The 19,118-nt window shown below is 37.2% G+C and overlaps 1 protein-coding gene across 2 annotated transcripts in view; it reads left to right on the plus strand.

The window, feature by feature from the left end:
- The first annotated feature begins 15,756 nt into the window (after positions 1-15,756).
- FAM185A (family with sequence similarity 185 member A) overlaps positions 15,757-19,118 on the plus strand; it is a 68,098-nt gene continuing 64,736 nt past the window's right edge. Inside the window, exons 1-2 of one of the 2 annotated variants that reach the window (XM_008055117.2) lie at positions 15,757-16,201; positions 17,931-18,040. In XM_008055117.2, the coding sequence (XP_008053308.1) occupies positions 15,757-16,201; positions 17,931-18,040 (555 nt within the window). The remainder of the gene's footprint in view (positions 16,202-17,930; positions 18,041-19,118) is intronic. The other variant, XM_008055119.2, reaches the window with a different exon arrangement.

The following is a 19,118-nucleotide window of genomic DNA, read 5'->3' on the forward strand; positions in this document are numbered from 1 at the left end:
ATTCACTCACCTTGGCCTCCCAAGGCACAGGATTACAGGCTGAGCCACCGAGCCTGGTTCATCAAAGTTATTGCATGTAGTATGGTATCATTGCTCTATAATATTTCATGATATGAATATAACACAATGTAAGAGAACATTTTGTTTTCCAGTTTGTGTGTGTGTGTGTGTGTGTGTGTGTGTGTGTGTGTGTCTGTGTGTGTGTGTGTTTAATTGTTTTTTGCTTTGATTTCTGCTTTCGCTGTTTTGTGGGATTTTTTTTCTTTCTTTTTAAAAAAAGTTCTTGTCCATCTTATTTCATTCTATTTTTCTCTGTACTCCTCATTGCTGTCACTGTATCTTGGACTCAGGGGGTACACACATGTACCCATTGCATCATCATATAGAGTGGTGATGGGGAGTAAGTCTCAGGGAACACATACCACAATCAGTGAACACTATAATTTGCAAGTAGTTTCTGAGTCCTAGCTCATCATCCACTAACTTATTTGACTTTCAAAACTACAAGAGAGAGCAAAACTTCCCACCCACAGACCTGTTTAAAAATAGAATAAATCCAGTTCCCAGATCGGGGAAGAATAGAGGGTTGAGCAAACACCAGAAGAGAAAGTATCTCCCACTGACACTGAATAATGGAAATAAAGAAAAAAGCAAGACTCTGTCACAAATGAGGAAAAACCAAAGGAAGACCACAGGTAATTTCAAGTGTGACAAAGAGAAATCTCCTGAAAAATCAGACCTTGGAGCCCAAACAATGGAAGACACTGATGACTAACCCAGAATATGAAAAGGATTAGGGAATGGATGAAAAGAATGAATAAGACTCAAGAAAGACAAGATGCAACACCGACAGAACTTGTAACAGAGATTTTGGCAACAAGAAAATTTCATCCAGGAAATAAATAACAAGATGACAACCATGGAAAGCAGAATTACTCTAGCCAAAGAAAGAATCTCAGAACTTGAAGACCAGAACATGGAATTAACCCAATCTTTAAAAACATGGAAAGAAAACTTAGAAAGACGAAAGCCTACAGGAGATGTATGATTATAACAAGAGGCCAAACCTATGTTTCATTGGTATCCCAGATGAAGAAAGAGAAATAGAGAATAACTTGGAGCAAGTATTCCAGGAAGTAATCCAAGAAAACGTTCCCCATCTCACAAGAGATGTGACCAGCCAAACACAAGAGATACAGAGAAGCCCCACAAGACATCAAATGAAAAGACCAATTTTTAGACACATAGTAAGCTGTCAACACAAAGTAGGCACAAAAGAAAAATCCTAAAGGTAGCCAGAGAGAAAGGTCAGACTACCTACTGGAGAAAAACAATCAGAATAGCAGCAGACCTATCAATAGAAACACTACAAGCAAGAAGGCACTGGAATCCAATACTCAAAGTCCTCAAAGATAAATAATTTAAACCAAGAATTTCCTACCCAGCCAAGCTCAGCTTCATCAGTGATGGAGAATTAAAATCCTTCCCAGACATCCAATCCATAAGAGATTATGCAGCTTCCACACCAGTTCTACAGGAGACACTTAAAAAGGTATTAAGCACAGAAGAAAGGAAAGAATGAGCACACACTTCCCAAGAGAACAACAGAGCACAAAATCAACAGAGAATAAAGTGCAACAACAAACTTGAAAACACATACATACATCAACCCCAAGGTCAAAAGAAAACAGGCAAAGAAAAAACTTTTTAAGAACCTCATGACAGGTATAAACAATCACATTACAATAATCAGCTTGAATGCAAATGGACTAAATTCACCACTGAAAAGGCACAGAATGGCCTACTTGATAAGAAACTATGACCCAATTATTTGCTGCATCCAGGAAACTCATCTCACCACAAGGAATGCACACAGACTCAAAGTTAGAGGATGGAAAATGAGTTTCCAGGCAAATGGATCACAAAAGAAGGCAGGAGTTGCAATCTTAATATCAGAAAAAACAACATTTAAGCTATCAAAAATTTAAAAAGATGATGCAAGAGGACACTACATAATGATGAAAGGTTGAATCCATCAACAAGAAATATCCATCCTAAACATATATGCACCCAACACAGGAGCACTATCATTTATAAAGAAGCTACTAAGTAAACTAAAAAAAGATATTGACTCTAACACTATTATAGCAGAGGACTTGAGTACTCTACTAACAGTCCTAAATAGATCATCAAGGCAAAAAATCAACAAGGAGATCAAGAAAATAAACTTGACACTCAACCAAATGTACTTAATAGATACCTACAGATTATTCTACCCAATATACAGATATTCCACAGAATATACATTCTACTCATCACTACATGGAACATACTCCAGTATTGATCATATCCTTGGTCATAAATCAAGCATAAACAAATTCCATAAGGTGGAAATATGGCCATGCACCTTCTCAGACCACAATGGAATAAAAATAAGTATCAACACCAACAAAATTTTCCCAACGCCCACAAAGACATGGACACTAAACTGTATAATGCTGAACAATACTGGGTCAACACTGAAATCAAAGCAGAAATTAAAAGATTCCTGGAAACACATGAAAATGAAGAAAAATTTTACCAAAACCTCTGGGATGCCATGAAAACAGTTCTAAGAGGGGAATTTATATCTCTGCAAGCACACATCAAGAAAATGGAAAGATCACAAGCTGAGAGCCTAACAAATCATCTAAAGGAGCTAGAAAGAGAAGACCACCAAAACCCTAACTTTAGCAGAAGAATCCAAACCACCAAAATGGGAGCTCAAATACATGACACAGAAGACAAAAATATCACAGAAAACATCAACAAAACAAAAAGAATTAACAAGATTGGTGAACCCCCTAGCCAGAATGACCAAGAAAAAGAGAGAAAAAGCCCTAATAAACGCAATCAGAAATATAAAAGATCAAGTCACAACTGACCCCGAAGAAATACAAAAGATTATCAGAGATTACTATGCACATCTATATGGAAACAAACTTGGCAACCTAAATGAAATAGAGAACTTCTCATTTCACACTACCTTCTCAGGTTGAAACAAGAAGACACCGAGACACTAAATAGACCAATAACATCCCAGCAAATTGACTCTGTCATATGAAAACTACCTACAATAAAACACCTTGGATTGGATGACTTTTCGGCAGAATTCTACAAAACATACAAGGAGGAGCCAATACCAACCCTATTGAAAGTATTCCAGGCAATTGAGAAAGATGGAATACTCCCCAAGTTATTTTACGAAGCTAACATCACACTGATACCCAAACCAGGTAAGATCCAACAACAACAAAAAAAGTGCATGCCAATATCTGTATGAGCATAGATGCAAAAATCCTCAACAAGATTTTAGCAAATTAGATCCAAAAACACATGTCAAAAATCATCCACCATGACCAAGTAGGCTTCATCTCCAGGATGCCAGGTTGGTTCAACATTCACAAGACCATAAATGTAAAATTAAATATATCAACAGATATAAAAACAAGAACCACATGATTATCTCATTAGATGCAGAAAAATCTAGTGATAAAATCCAGTATCCCTTCTTGATAAAAACACTCAAACACCTAGGTATAGAAGGGACATATATCAAAATAGTAAGTGCCATCTACAATAAACCCACAGCTAACATATTACTAAATGAACAGAAACTGGAAACATTATCCCTGAAAACTAGAACAAGACAAGGCTTCCCTCTCTCACTTCTCTTGTTCAACATTGTGTTGGAAGTCCTAGCTAGGGAAATTAGACAAGAGTAGGAAATCAGAGGCATCCAGATAGAAAAGAAGAAGTCAAGTTATCCCTCTTTGCTGACAATATAATCCTATCCCTCAAAAATCCAAAAAGAATCTGTCAAAAACCTGCTTGCGCTGATATAGGACTTTGGCAAAGTCTCAGGGTACAAAATAAATGTGCAAAAGACAGTTGCATTCTTATACACCACCAACAAGCAGGCAGAGAGCCAAATAAAAAGCACAATTGCATTCACAATAACCACACACAAAAAATGAAATACCTTGGCATCTTCCTAACCAGAGAAGTGAAAGACCTTTACAATGAGAACTACAAAACACTGCTCAAAGAAATCCAAGAAGACACAAATAGAAAAATATCCCATGCTTATGGATAGGAAGATCAACATTGTTAAGATGTCCATCCTACCAAAGGCAATCTATAGATTCAACGCAATACCCATTAAATACCAATATCATTCTTCTCAGACCTGGACATGACAATACAGAGATGCATACGGAAATGTAAATGACCATGAATAGCCAAAATGATCCTTAGTAAAAGAAACAAAGCAGGAGTTATCACACTTCCATACTTCAAACTTTACTATAAGGTTACAGTAATTAAAACAGCTGGGTGTTGGTACAAGAACAGGGATATAGACAAATGGAACAGGATAGAGATTATGGAACCAACTCATCTTTGACAAAGCATCCAACAACAACCACCGGGGAGAAGAGAACCTATTCAATAAATGGTGCTGGGAAAACTGACTGATCACATGCAGAAGATTGAAACAGGACCCCTATCTATCCTCATACACAAAAATTCACTCTAAATGGATCAAAGACCTAAACGTAATACCTCAAACTATAAGAATCTTAGAAAATGCAGGAGATACCCTTATGGAAATTGGAACAGGCAACTAATTCCTGATCAAAATCCCAAGTGCCTATACCATAAGAAATAAGATAGACAAGTGGGACTACATCAAACTGATGAGCTTACACAAAGCAAAAGAAACCATGAAAAGAGCAGGGTGACAGTCCACAGAATGGGAAAAAATATTTGCCAACTATATATCTGACAAAGGCCTAAACATCTAGGATCTACAAGGAGCTCAAATGTGCCGAAAAGAAAAAAACAAACAGCCCCATTAAAAAGTGGGCAAAAGACATGAATAGATATTTCTCAAAAGAAGATATACAGGCAGCCAACAGACACACAAAAAAGTGCTCAGTCTCACTCATCATCAGAAAAATATAAATCGAAATCACATTAAGATACCACCTAACCCCAGTAAGAATGGCCATCATTAATAAAACAAACAACAACAGATGCTGGCAAGGATGTGGAGAAAAAGGAATGCTTCTACACTGCTGGTGGGAACGCAAACTAGTGCAACCTCTTTAGAAGACAGTGTGATAATTTCTGAAAGAACTAGAAACTGTCCTTCCATATGATCCATCAATTCCCCTGTTGGGAATATACCCAGAGGAACTCAAATCATTCTACAAAAAAGTTACCTGCACACACGTTTGTTGCAGCACTATTCACACTAGCAAAAACATGGAACCAACCACGTTACCCATCAAAGCTGCACTGGATTAAAAAAATGTGGTACATATACACATGGAATATTATGCAGCCATAAAGAAGGACAAACATATGGACTTCGCAGTCACTTGGATGGATTTAGATTCTATCATACTCGGTTATCAGAAACAAAGAACAGAGTACTATATGTTCTCACTCATAAGTGGACCTTGAACAATTATTATAACACTATAAGGGATTGGTAGTAATGGGATGTACCAGGGAAGGAGGGGGTGTGATTGGCAGTTGTGGGAAGCTGCCAGGGGAGGGAGGAGGACACTTCATCAAAAAGGGTACCCGCACAATGAACATTTGCATACCTAACCCTGAATTGTGCCCCACTTTTTAAAAATAAAACAAAAAATAAGAAAATAATACTCCAAACACTTGTAATATTGAACACTGAAATAAATGTGAACTACATATGCATTTAAGAAAGAGTAATAGATTTAAGTAAGATATTTTTCATCCAATTTTTGGTGAAGCAGTGAGCAACGGAGGTCGTAGCATGATGGGCTAAATCAAGGAATAAATATTTGTAAAGAGAAAATTGTAAGGAGCACCTCCTACCATCATACAGTTCAAAAACAAACAACAACAAATGTAGCAGCTTTGCTGATCCCTTTCATTTGTTCATTGCTGTATATTTGCAAGACTGTCACATACTGTACAAATATTAACCTGACAATAATTTGCATTCATTTATTCATTCATTTTCCAATGCACTTATCCCAGTTGAGAGTCTCAGGTCACCAGAGCCTATTCCAGTAGCTTTGGGTGCAAAGTAGGGATTTACCTTGGACAGGACACCATTCCATTGCAGGACACACACACACACACACACACACACACACATTCAGGCAAGGACAATTTAGTCTTGCCAATTAATCTAACATGTACATCTTTGCAATGTGGGAAGAAACCAGAGAACCCAGAGAAAATCCAGGTAAACATGGGGAGAACATGCAAACTCTCCACACTCAGTTGGCCCCAGTTAGGAATAGATTTTTCTTCCTCATCAACATTATAATGAAACAATGTTGAATAATACAGCATTATCTGGGGACCTGCTGTATTTAGATTAATATTCATCACGTTTGTTCTTTGTTCTTAATTTTGTCTTCCATTCTTTTTCTGTTTTGTGATTCTGAGCATACGATATGATTCCATTTTTTCTCATTTTTAGTATATCAGTTACAATTATTTCTTTTAAATTTTTTCAGTGATACCCCTATTTGCACTATTATTTCCAACGAATCTAAGTACACTTTCAAATTACACTACAGTTGACTCTTATACAATATGGGTTTGAATAGTGAGTCCACTTATACAAAATATTTTTTTCAGTAAATACAGTTAGCCCTTTCTATCTTGGTTTCTGCAGCAGAACTCCAATGCTGATTGTGGGATGTAAAATCCCCCTATATCAAGAGTTGACTTTTCCTCAGAGGCAGAGTCCACAGGGATGACTTAGGGACTTGAGTCTAATTCCCCACAGATACCCAGTGATGACTATATATTTCTTCCCCTAATAATAACAAAATAGGGGCAACCCCTTTGGGTCCCCATCCACTGTGGGAGCTTCTCTGTCCTCTCAATAAATCCTGCTTTCTCACTAAATAATAATAATAACAAAATAATCATAATTCCTCTCTCCTGCCCACTATGTCATTGCTGTCATTCATCTCTCTCTCTCTCTCTCTCTCTCTCTCTCTCACACACACACACACACACAAACGCTAAGCATACATAATCATTGATTTTTCACTCTGTTCAGCTGTTTACTTAGGATGGAGTGGCAACTTCCAAGTTCCTTACAGTCAGGATGCAAAACAAGCAGCTCTTTTATTTATTTTTGTTGTTTAATTGCACTAAGACCTCCAGTACAATACTGAATAAAAGTGGTGAAAGTTGTTCCAGATATTAAGGAAAAAGCACTCAGTCTTTCATGGTTAAGTATGGAATTAAGTGTAGATTTTTCATGGATGCCTGTATTAGGTGAAGAGGTTTCCTCTTCCAAGTTTGTGAAGAGTTGTTTTTAAAATCAGGAATTGGCACTACATTTTGACAAATGCTTTAAAAAATCTATTAAGATAATAATATTTTCCCCTTTTTCAGTTTGTAAGTGGTGAATTGCATTACTTGATTTTTGATCATGAAATCAATCTTGCATTCCTGGGATAAACCCCACTTGGTCATGATGTACTATCCTTTTCACATATTGATTTTGTTTTGCTCATACAATGTTAAGAATTTTGCTTCTATTTTCATGAGGGATATTGATTTGCAGTACTCTGCTCTGGCAATATTTTTGTTTAATTTTGCTATCAAAGTAATGCTGGCCTGATAAAGTGAGTATGAAAGAGTTATCTTCTAATTTTTGGAAAAAGTTATGTAGAATTGATATTTTTTTCTGAAAATGTTCGGTAACATTTACTTGCAACATCATCTGCTTCACAGGTGGAGCTTTCTTCTTATGAATGATTTTCTAAAATTCACTTAAAAATTTATATAGAATAAAAATCACTCTTTTTGTTTACAGCTCTGTACTTTGTCAATGCTTGTACTCATTTAACCATGATTACAATCAAGATGCAGTACAGTTCTTTCTTTCCCCTTCCCTTTGTAGTCAAACTTTACATCCACATGTAAATACTGGCAACAAGTTCTGATCTGCTCTGCATCTTTTTTTTTTTTTTTGCCTTTTCCAGAACATCATTTAAGTGGAATCACATGTATATAACCTTTTGAGTATAGCTGTCACTTAGTAAAATATTTTTGAGATTTCTCTATTTTGTAGTATGTACCAATGGTCACTCTTTATTATTACTGAGTAGCATTCCATTATATGAATGTGTTGCAGTTTGTTTTTCCATTCACATTTGAGAGATATGTAGGCTTCTTTTTAAAAGATTTTTAATACATTTTTTATTTTAAAGATGTGGGGTACAATTCAGGGTGGAGATATGTAGGTTTCAAGGGTTTCTGTTGTTGTTGTTTTGAGTTGGAGTCTCACTCTGTCGCCCAGACTGGAGTGCAGTGGCCGCTCCCGGCCACCGCAGCCTTGACCTGCTAGGCTCCGGCGATCCTTCCGCCTCGGCCTTCCGAGTAGCCGGAATTACAGGCGCGCGTTACCACGCCCGGCTAATTTTTTGATTTATTGTAGAGATGAGGTCTTGCTGCCCAGGCGGGTCTGAACCCACGGGCTCAGGCAATCCACTCACCTCAGCCTCCCAAAGGCGCGGGATTACAGGCTGAGCCACCAAGCCCGGCTGTTTTCAAGGTTTTTTTTTTTTACTAGTGTGAATAAAGTCTTTGCTAATTTGAAGTTGATACCTTTTCCCTTGAGAATTGGTCAGATTTTCCTGTATATTGAGTAATTTTGGATTATCTGTTGGAAAATTTGAATATTATTCTGTGAAGCTCTGGGTCCTGTTAAAATCTTCTAGAGACATTAATTTCTTATTTGATTTAATAAGCAATCAACCTGATTAGTCTCAGATCACAAGTTCTGACACGCCTTCAGGGGCAGTGATTCTAATATTTAGTTTTCAAATTCTTTTCTATGCCCTTTGGGTCTGTACATTACATACAATAGTCAGAAATTGTTCTGGGACCTTGATGGTATTTTTATTGTAATTAATTTCTCAAAGCGTTAAGCATGCTCCTTTGGGTAGTCCCCCCCTTACCTATGGGGGATGCATTTCAAGACCTCTCGTGGGTGTCTGAAACTACAGATAGTACTTCATATATACAATATTTTTTTCCCTATACACGCACTATGGCTGTAACTCTTACAGTTTGAGGTGCAACAGCAAAATTAGCACAAATATTTCTTTCCATGTTCACACTTTCAGGGATAGAAGATACTTTCTTAACTACAGATCTTAGCAACATCAGCATACTTTTTTCCTTTCCTTAAATTTAAAACTTTTGCTTTTTCATTTAAAGGAAGGACTTTACAGCTTCTCTTGGGCATATCCAAATTGCCAGTATCACTACTCTTACATTTTATCAAATAACTGTATGCATATTATGAGGTAACATAAGGGTTACTTGAATGCAAGCACTGAGATACCTCAACAGTAGATAGATAACTAAGACAGCTACTAAGTGACTAACAGTTGAGTGTCAAATTTAACAAAGATTTCAAAGCAGATATTATAAATATGTTTAAAGAATGAAAGAAAATCATGTTTGAAGAATTAAAGGAGAGTATGGTGACAATTTGTCAAATAGAGAATATCAGTAAGGAAACATTTTAAAGGAGTCAAACTGGAAATCCTAAGTAGAAAATTATAATAATTGAAACACTTTATGGCTTCTCTTTGGCATATCCTAATTACCAGCATCATTACTCTTGTGCTTTAGGGTCTTTATTAAGTTAGACAAGGGTTGAATACAAGCAATGTGATACCATGACAATGGATCTGATAACCCAGATGACTACTAAGTGACAACCAGGTGGGTCACTTGGATATATTGGACAAAGGGATGATTCATGTTCTGGGTGGGATGGAGCAGGACAGTTCAAGATTTCATCATGCTACTCAGAATGATGTGCGATTTAAAATTTATAAAATATTATTTCTGGAATTTTTCATTTAATATTTTTGGACTGCAGTTGACTATGGGTTACTGAAAACTTAGAAGGCAAAACCAATGACAAAGGGGAATTACTGTATTCCATGTTTATACAGAAGTCGGACTGACATTGTTTTTTATGTGTATTCAAACACAGAATTACAAATTACTTTCTCCAGTTCTCTCCCAATGGGATTTTTCCCACTTTCCAGCTTTGTGGGCCCTCTGGGTTATGGCCAGAAAAACTGAGTCCTCTTAGAGTTTTTGCTTTATACTGTCACTCAGTTCCACATAGTTATGGCTGCCCTTGAGGTAAAATAGCAAGAAAAGAGAGAAGAGTATGAGGATTCCACTGCCCTCCCTCTTTTCCTAGTTCCTCTATTTAGAGGGACAGTGTTTCCTTTGATTCTTAGGAATCCTCATAGCCTGGCAGTGGCAGCACAAATCTGTGTTTGATGCTAGCCTTGGGGCAGGGCCAGCAGAGGAGGAGGAGGAGGAGGAGGAGGAGGAGAAAAAAAAAAGACTAGGGATTTCCCTACACTTTCTGTGTGGCAGGAGCCCCTTTTCTTCTACACAGTTGTCACATCAGCCTGCTGTTGAATGAAAGCCAGAAGATAAAGGAGGAAAAAAAGAACAAAGGAAACTCAAAGTCATTGGTAGTGTCTTATTTCTTAAACTAGGTATCAGGCACAAAGATGTTCTTTTTACTTATTATTCTTTATATTTTATTCATACTTGATATTCATTTTTTGTATGAATGAATGACTTTGTACAAAAAGATACGAAGCAAAAACAAAATAAAATAAATAATAATTGAAAGCCTGTTGCATGACCATGGAAATTCATAGGGCTCTGACTGAAGCAATGTAAAATTGTTCTGGAGGGACATTATTAAAATCTAGAATTTAAAAGATTTTCACGAGAGAACTCTTAATGAAGATGAACTATAAATAAAAATTTACACGCCATGACAAAAATAAACCACCATGAGAAAGTGTTTGTTTATACAACAAAAGAAAAATGGCAACCCCAAAACAGAACATGCTAGAATAATTTTATATAAGCATGCTTACAATAATTAAAGAAGCAAGGGAAGGTAAAGAAATCACAATAGATAAAAAGGGGAGTTTAAGATAAGAGAAAGATTTGTGAAAGAACCAAATAAATATTTGTGAAAATATTGTCACTGGGATGAAAAATTCAATATAGATATTAAAACACTGGATTGGGAAAGATTAGGAAAGAATTAAACATAGATTTGAGGAAATCATACAGAATAAAATACAAGAAGTTGAAGAGGCACAAATCGTAAGCACAGTTAAGAGACATGGAAGACAGAATCAGAAATACCAAAATCAGAAAAAGACATAAAAGAACAGTTCAGATCAATATCCCTCATTAAAATAAAATGTCAAAATTCTTACCAATTTAAATTAAATTTAGCAATGTATAGACAAGATCATGTGACTAAATGTAGTTTATTGAGAAAATGAAAGGTGGTTCAACACTTGAAAATCAATCTTTTAGTAATCTCCATCAATAAATTAAAGTAGAAAAAAATATGATCATCTTCAGAGGTACAGAAAAAGAACTTGACAAAATGCAACATTCACTCATGATAAAAAGTCTAAGCAAACTAGAAACTAAACTTCCTTAACCTACTAAAGTGCACCTTTGAAAAATCTACAGCTAATTTCATAGTTGCTGATGAAATACCAAATGCTTTCCTCCTTAAGACTGTAAATAAGACAAGGATTTCTGCTTTCACCATTCCAATTCAGTATTGTAGTGGCAGTCTTAGCCAGTGTAATAACACTAGAAAAGAAATACAAGCCATACAAATTAGAAAGGTAGAAATAAGACTGTCTCTATTTATAGTTTCATATAGAGATTTCAAATAGGACTACCTCCATATTCATTAAGTACTTCTCAGTATTGTTAGTTATTAGTTTGGGTTATTGAGTTTATTAATATCTCATAACAATAACAGAACTCATAAGATATATTTTAAAAATCATTTATAATTCAGAAATTTAACAAATTCCTATAGGTTTCCTCACTTGAGCAGAATTACTGAATTATTTTAGTTACCTTTTCTTCTGAAAACTCTTTTATGCCCTCTGCTGTCCATTTATTGAACATAAATCATTAAATTATTCATTGACATTTACATTTAGATGATACGAAATCCTCCAACCATTTGATTCTTTGAGTCAGTCTTAGGAAATAATATATGCTAAGAAATGCTTTAAAAATTTGCTTTTATCATAAATGTAATATATATTCATACTGATAACACACACAAAAATAAAGTAACTGCTCATAATACCACTGCTTAGAGATAACCACTGTAAAGGGTATTTATACTTCTGGAATTTTTTCTATGCTGCATAATTTTACATTAAAATTGTTATTATTATTATTACAGAATTGAGAACACACTATACATACAATTTGGTATTTACTCTTTTCACTTAAATTTTATTATGGAACATTTTCCATAATAAATATCATTGACTCATCTTCAAAATATAATGTTTAAATTGTTATACAATATTCCAGATATATACTAGTTTATGCAATACCTTCTTATTTGGGGGCATTTAAATTGATGCAACTATTTGCTATTATAAGTAACCCTGTAAAACAAAATTCCTTGAACAACCTTAATTTTATGCTTACATCTCAAAAAGTACAATTTCTGGGTCATAGATAAACATATTTTAAGGGGTTTTCATGCTTATGGCTGAACTCTAAAAAGTTTGTACTAATTTTCACTCCCACAGGAAGTATATGCTCATGGCCACAGAAATGGTTTTTAAAACTGAGGATATAAAAACATCTTACAAATAAATTCTAAATAAGGAGGAAAAGTTATATATGATTATTTATGAGGTGAATAATTTATTTTTTTCTTCAAAGGTGTCAGGAAAATAGAAGGACCTTCTTGTAGAATGATAAGAAGGGCAACTCTTCTAATTGCTTAATCTTAATGTTTCTTAATATGTTTCCTCATCTAAAATGTAAGAAGAATAATTGCCTGCTAAACAAAGAGTATTTTGTGAGGATACAGTGAGATGATACATGTGGACATGTTTTGATAACTATATCACATGGATGGAAGGAACGATATTTATTAATCACTACTGACATGTGGAACGGTTTGATACTGGTTTTTGTTTTTGTTTTGAGCAGGGTTGTCACCTGTTGCTCAGGTTGGAATGCAGTGGCATGATCACAGGCTTACTTCAACCTTGACCTCCTGGGCTCAGGCGATCCTTCCACGTCAGTCTCCTGAGTAGCTGGTACTACAGGCGCATGCCACCATGCCTAACTAATTTTTTGATTTTTTTGTAAAGATGAGTTCTCGCTATGTTGCCTAGGCTAGTCTCAAACACCTGGTCTCAACTAATCCTCCTGCCTCATTCTCCCAAAGTGCTGAGATTACAGGGGTGAGCCACTATGCCCAGCTGACACGTTTTTTAAGTGTCTTTAACTTTAAATATTTCATATCAATCTTAGTATCAATAGTTTTTTTTTTCCATTTTCAACCCCATTTGACTAGAAAAGTAATTTTTCAGTCAATTATTTAGTTTTGTTATTTGAAAATAATAAAATAATGTGATGCAACATAGACAATTATGGTTCAGTGGCCAATTCCATTAACTTAGTTTGTCTCAGAAAAGGAAAAATCACTAGAAACAGAATTATTTATTAAGGATTCATATTTAATCTAAAAATACCTAGTACTTCTACATCAAAATTGGGTGCATCCTCAACTTGCTTAAACCAGTTCCTTTAAAAAATTTCTTTTCAAAACTATGCCTGTGGGTTTTCATAAGAATAGATGGTTTGAAGATTAGTCTAATTAACTATGCACACATGAAACACAAAGGCAAGGATAGAACAAATATTTATTCAGTGGGCTCTTGCTGAACCTAAAAGCTAGCACCCATCATGAGTGTTTACTAAACGAAGAAGAAGGAGGGAGGAAGGACTAGGAGGACACACTATACATACAATTTGGTATTTACTCTTGTCACTTAAATTTTATTATGATAGCCGGGCTCGGTGGCTCAACCTGTAATCCTGCGCTTTGGGAGGCTGAGGTGAGTGGATTGCCTGAGCCTGCAACTTGGCGAGACCTCATCTCTACAATAAATCAAAAAAATTAGCTGGGTATGGTGGTACACGCCTGTAGTTTCAGCTATTTGGAAGGCTGAGGCGGAAGATCTCTGGAGCCCAGCAGGTCGAGGCTGCAGTGGCCAGGGGCGGCCACTGCACTCCAGTCTGGGCGACAGAGTGAGACACCAACTCAGGAAAAAAAAAAAAATGTGTTATGGAACATTTTTCATAATAAATATGGAAGAATAAAGAGGGAGGAAGGACTAGGAGGACACACTATACATACAATTTGGAGGAAAGAATAACTCAAGAAGTCACTGTATTTTTTAAAAAGATTATGGCTAGCAAAGAACCTGTGACTTGGACCCATGAGGGTTCTCAATAACTCTGGTCATTGCTCTTGGCCAAGAGCATCAATTTTTGAAGGCAATCAGTTTCAGCATTTGAATTTTCTAAAACGTCATATTTGCAGGTGTCTTGGCTAAAGAGTTTAGGAAATAATTTGTAGGAGGTAGAAGCATAGAAAGGAAGAAATCAACAAGGCAGGAAAGGAGAAAATAAATCTTTTTTTCCTTTCTCATTATTTTACTACCCGTAGAATAATAACATGTAGAAGGTAAAAGGTACCTTATCGAGTCATTTAATACAATCCTTCTTGATCTAAACGTAGGTAATATAGATAAACCAGTGGCAGAGCCAGGAAAGTAACCTGAACCCATCCCATGCTCTTTCCACCGGAACATGGTGAGTCTTTTTTTGTTTTTGTTTTTTAGTCCTAAACTTGTTTTAGTCCAGAACAAGTTCTGATCTCTCATATTTTTTTTTCTGGCAACTTAGAATCAATGTGAAGTATATTGAAATAAAAATGCAATACTTTACATGGCAATGTTGTAGACTGTACACTGCGTTCCCATCCATTTTCTTATTTGATCCTTACAGAAACCCTTTGTGGCAAGTTAAATGTCTTCATTTTAAAAGTGAGTAATTAAAACTCAAAGACGTCCAATGACTGGCATAAGGTCACTTAGGGTTAGAAAGGAGTCAGGACTCTTTCTACATTTGCTACCCCAAAAGCACCAATATGGCTCTATACTCTTGCCTGGGAATGGAGGACAGGCACCGGGCCGAACTAGTGGAGAGACGCTTGGGTGAACCATCCACGGATATTCCTAGTTTGTACCTAGTTCTCATCTTTAAAAGCGCAATTTCTTACCCCTTCCCTTGGTCCTGATTCTTATTTAGGTTCCTATTTTTTCTTTAGGTTTTGGCCTCCTGGGTTTCACTCCAAAGCTCCCCCCTCTCCAAACGAGAAGTCGCGTCCTCGGTATCCTAGGTGACCACGCAGATGACCCGTCTTTCCTTTCCGTGTTTCCCATTGGTCAGTTGGACTCTCATGTAGCCTTATTTCCCGCCCCTCCATTGGCTAATGGGCTTTAGGAAAGGGCGCGCGTCTGTCCCAGCCCAGTCGTAACACCTGCTTCGTTACTCTTTCTCCCTTGCGCGTTGCCTTCTGGGATTCGTAGTCTCTAGATCTCAAGAGCTCTTCGACGTCCAACTCCTTTAGAACTACCTATCCCGTCAGCCTTTGCGAAAGGGGCGGGCGTAGGCAAGTCCTGTTTGACTTAAGGCGGCCCAGCCGCCTAGTTGATTGACCGTGGCAAATGACCCTCCCAGTGCTGGTGTTCTAAGACCCGGCGAGAAAGTGGGGGCGCCATGCTCAGTCCCAGTTCTGGCTGGGGGCTCGGCTGCCTTTGGCTCCGTCAGCTCCGAGTGTGGGCCGGCGCTGGGCGCTGGGCTTGTGGGACTTGCCAGGCCAGGCCTTACAGCTCAAGTCGGGGCGAGCGCTGGCCCGAATCGGAGGCCGAGGTCCCTCCGCCTGGTCCGGCGCGCAGGACTCTGAAGGAGTGGACTCTCCTGGTGAGCCCGTTCGGTCGGCTCTGGTCGCGGCTCCCGTGCCATCTGGCGGTGAGACCACTGGACCCCCTCACCTACCCGGATGGCGACCGGGTGCTGGTCGCCTTGTGCAGCGTGGAGGGCGGGGCACTGGGCCTGGACAGTCTGCAGGTGGAGTACGATGAGACTCTGCAGGAGATGGCTATTGTGTCTGACACCATCGATCCCAGGGCGTCCGTGGAAGTGAACGCGCCCCTGAAGTTTGGCAAGTGAAGTAGTGAAGTTAAAATGGGTTTGGTTCCCAGGGCAAGCACAGCGAACTTCTTAAATTTGGCCGCCATGAAGTTTTAATCTGTCCCTATGGACCTGACTTTCCAAACTAATTTACAGTTGGCCCAGTTGGAAATCGCCTCTGTTCTACTCTCAGCTTCCCAGTAGACTACAATTTGCGAGACCTCATCTCTACAATAAATCAAAAAACCAGCCGGGCGCGGTAGCGCATGCCTGTAATTCCGGCTACTCGGAAGGCTGAGGCGGAAGGATCGCCGGAGCCCAGCAGGTCGAGGCTGCGGTGGCCGGGAGCGGCCGCTGCACTCCAGTCTGGGCGACCGAGTGAGACTCCAACTCAAAAAAAAAGAATTAGATCTCCAATTATAAGCATTTTATAATTCGAATGGAAACATGATCTGGAATAATCCAAGTCAAATAACATTGTGGGGTCCCTTATGTTCTCCTTTGTCACTTTGATATTAACAAATCGGCTCTTTTTCAAGGTTGAGGTTTCTTGATAATCCGTTCTACATTCCCCCTTGCTTACAGTGTGGGGGTCTGTCCCCACACAACCTTGTCTATCGGATGTTCCACATACCTCACCTGGTTTGAGAATTTGATTTCAGATAGGCACCCAGCTTCTTACTGATATGTTTCCATTCTTTTTGGCCTGAGTTCTCCACGAGTAGCAAGCTTCAAAGAAAAACACATAGTAAGACTGTCTGGAAACTTCAGTAATAATGCCTGCAAGTTTTGTTTCCTAGGTATTTGGGTTCCGTTTTACTTCCCACATGGAATGCCACTGTGCACACACTCTTTTTCTAGGAAGGGCTCACAAGGCTCTCATTCTTCCTGGGTCTGAATGATGATACTGATGATGATCATAATAGTATCACTTGGCATTTCTAATCCTTTCTAATCCTTACAGTTGCGCTTCACAGTAGATACAGGCACCAGTCCCGTATTGGTTACCTGCATCAACTGGCATTGGAAAACATTAAAATATTTTTAGGTAGAGAGAGATAGATCACATTCACGTAACTTGTATTACAATGTATTGTTACTGGACTGTAAAAATATAGTCTAGTCTCAACCAAAATATTACAGTTGCTATAAACTTTTATAGAGATTGCCATGTACTTGAAACTTGGAAATTGATTTTATGCCTTAAGTACTGAAGTTAGGGCATTAGGTCTCTATAGTTTGTGTTTGGGGCAATATAGTGTTTACTTCTCTAGTCTAGTTTAAGAAAATTCATCAATATTTATGTGAATCAGATATTAAATATCAGTGTTTTTAATTTTTTTTTACTTGTATACAGATGCCTAAGTATACAGATACATTAAATTGACAGTCAAGGATAGCATCTGTGATTCTTTATTTTCTTCATATACCAGTTATTTATCCATAGTCTTGTGATTTTAATAGTACTTCAAAGTGTTCCTATTTGTAAAAATTACTTGAAATACCTTGTGATATAGATGCATGGTAATATTTTCATTTTTTAGGTATGAAAGGTTAGAGGTAGGATTTGAAAACCTAAATCATGATCATATCTACTGGGCAAGAGGCTTCTGTGATCTTCCAGAAGTACCTATCAGAATTGCAGTCTCTTGCCTCCTTTACTTCTCATCTGTGTTACTGAGGAGCTGGATTTCTAGGGGATATTAAAATACTTCAAACTTTTCAAAGTACTAACTTGTTTTTTCTTTTTGTACTTCTAGATTTAAATATCAAGTCTTCAGGCTCTGGCTATGTAAAAGTTGAAAATATTGAGTGTGATAATTGCAAAATTGAAACTGAGCAGGGGACCTGCGTCTTGCAATCTGTTAAGGTATAAGTATTTTTTTAATTTTGTTTCAATATTTTTTTTTAACTCTTAAACTATGAACTATAGTATCAAACTAAAGAGTTTATTGTTTGTTCATCTTTTAGAAATTCCTTGCAAAAATTTTGCCTTGAAATCAGTTCTGTTTTGAATGTACAGAGGTTGTAGCAACTTTGAAGCTTTCACCTCACATTTCTTTTTTGAGTTGCAGTGGCATGCTTTACACCCCAGCATTGACCTACTGGGTACTGGGCTCCAGCGATCCTTCCACCTCAGGTTTCCAAGTAGCCAGAACTACAGGCGCATGTCCCCACACCTGGCTAATTTTTTGACTTATTTTATAGACGAGGTCTCACCATGCTGCCCAGGCTGGTCTCAAACCCGTGGCTCAGGCAATCCTCTTGCTTCGGCCTCCCAAAGTGCTGGGACTGTAGGCTGAAACCATTGCGCCTGGCTCACCTTTCTTGCAGATTTCATTTCAAAGTGTACATGAAACTAATAGTATATTCTTGGTATTCTGAGGTTATGAAATTAAAGATATTTTATTTTTCATGAATGATTTTCTTCTATTTATTAAAGAATAAGTTATGGAAAAGTCTTTATGTACTATAAGTGTGCATAAAATATTAGGTTACTTTAATCACATTTTTAATGTATCAAGCAGCTCATTACCTAAGGGCTAACTAGCTAGTTGTGCAAAAAAAAATAAGTGACACATCTTGTTTTGTAATTAACATTTTTATATTTAATTTTCTTAAAATTAGATTGGCCTCAGATGAAAAAGCTTTGAACTATGTCTCTGACAGTTTCCAGCTTATTATTACTCGTAGTCCTTCTTGTATTTACATAGTCAAAACACAATACTTTGGAAAACTTTCATAGTATGTAATTTTGTTGAAGAGAAGTCACTCATTTTTCCTTCATAACTGCAAAACACTTCCATTTTTAGATTTATAAACACTAATTAGAAGGATTAATTTGATGCATTTTTTTTATTCTTACATCACGCTTTCTTTTATCTAACTTTATTTGCATGCCTGTCTTCAACATCTGTCCGCATGTGAACCATTTCAAATAAATTTAG

The sequence above is a fragment of the Carlito syrichta genome, unplaced genomic scaffold (genome assembly GCF_000164805.1).
Source record: "Carlito syrichta isolate Samal-C Ts95f unplaced genomic scaffold, Tarsius_syrichta-2.0.1 Scaffold301691, whole genome shotgun sequence".
Taxonomy (NCBI): domain Eukaryota; kingdom Metazoa; phylum Chordata; class Mammalia; order Primates; family Tarsiidae; genus Carlito; species Carlito syrichta.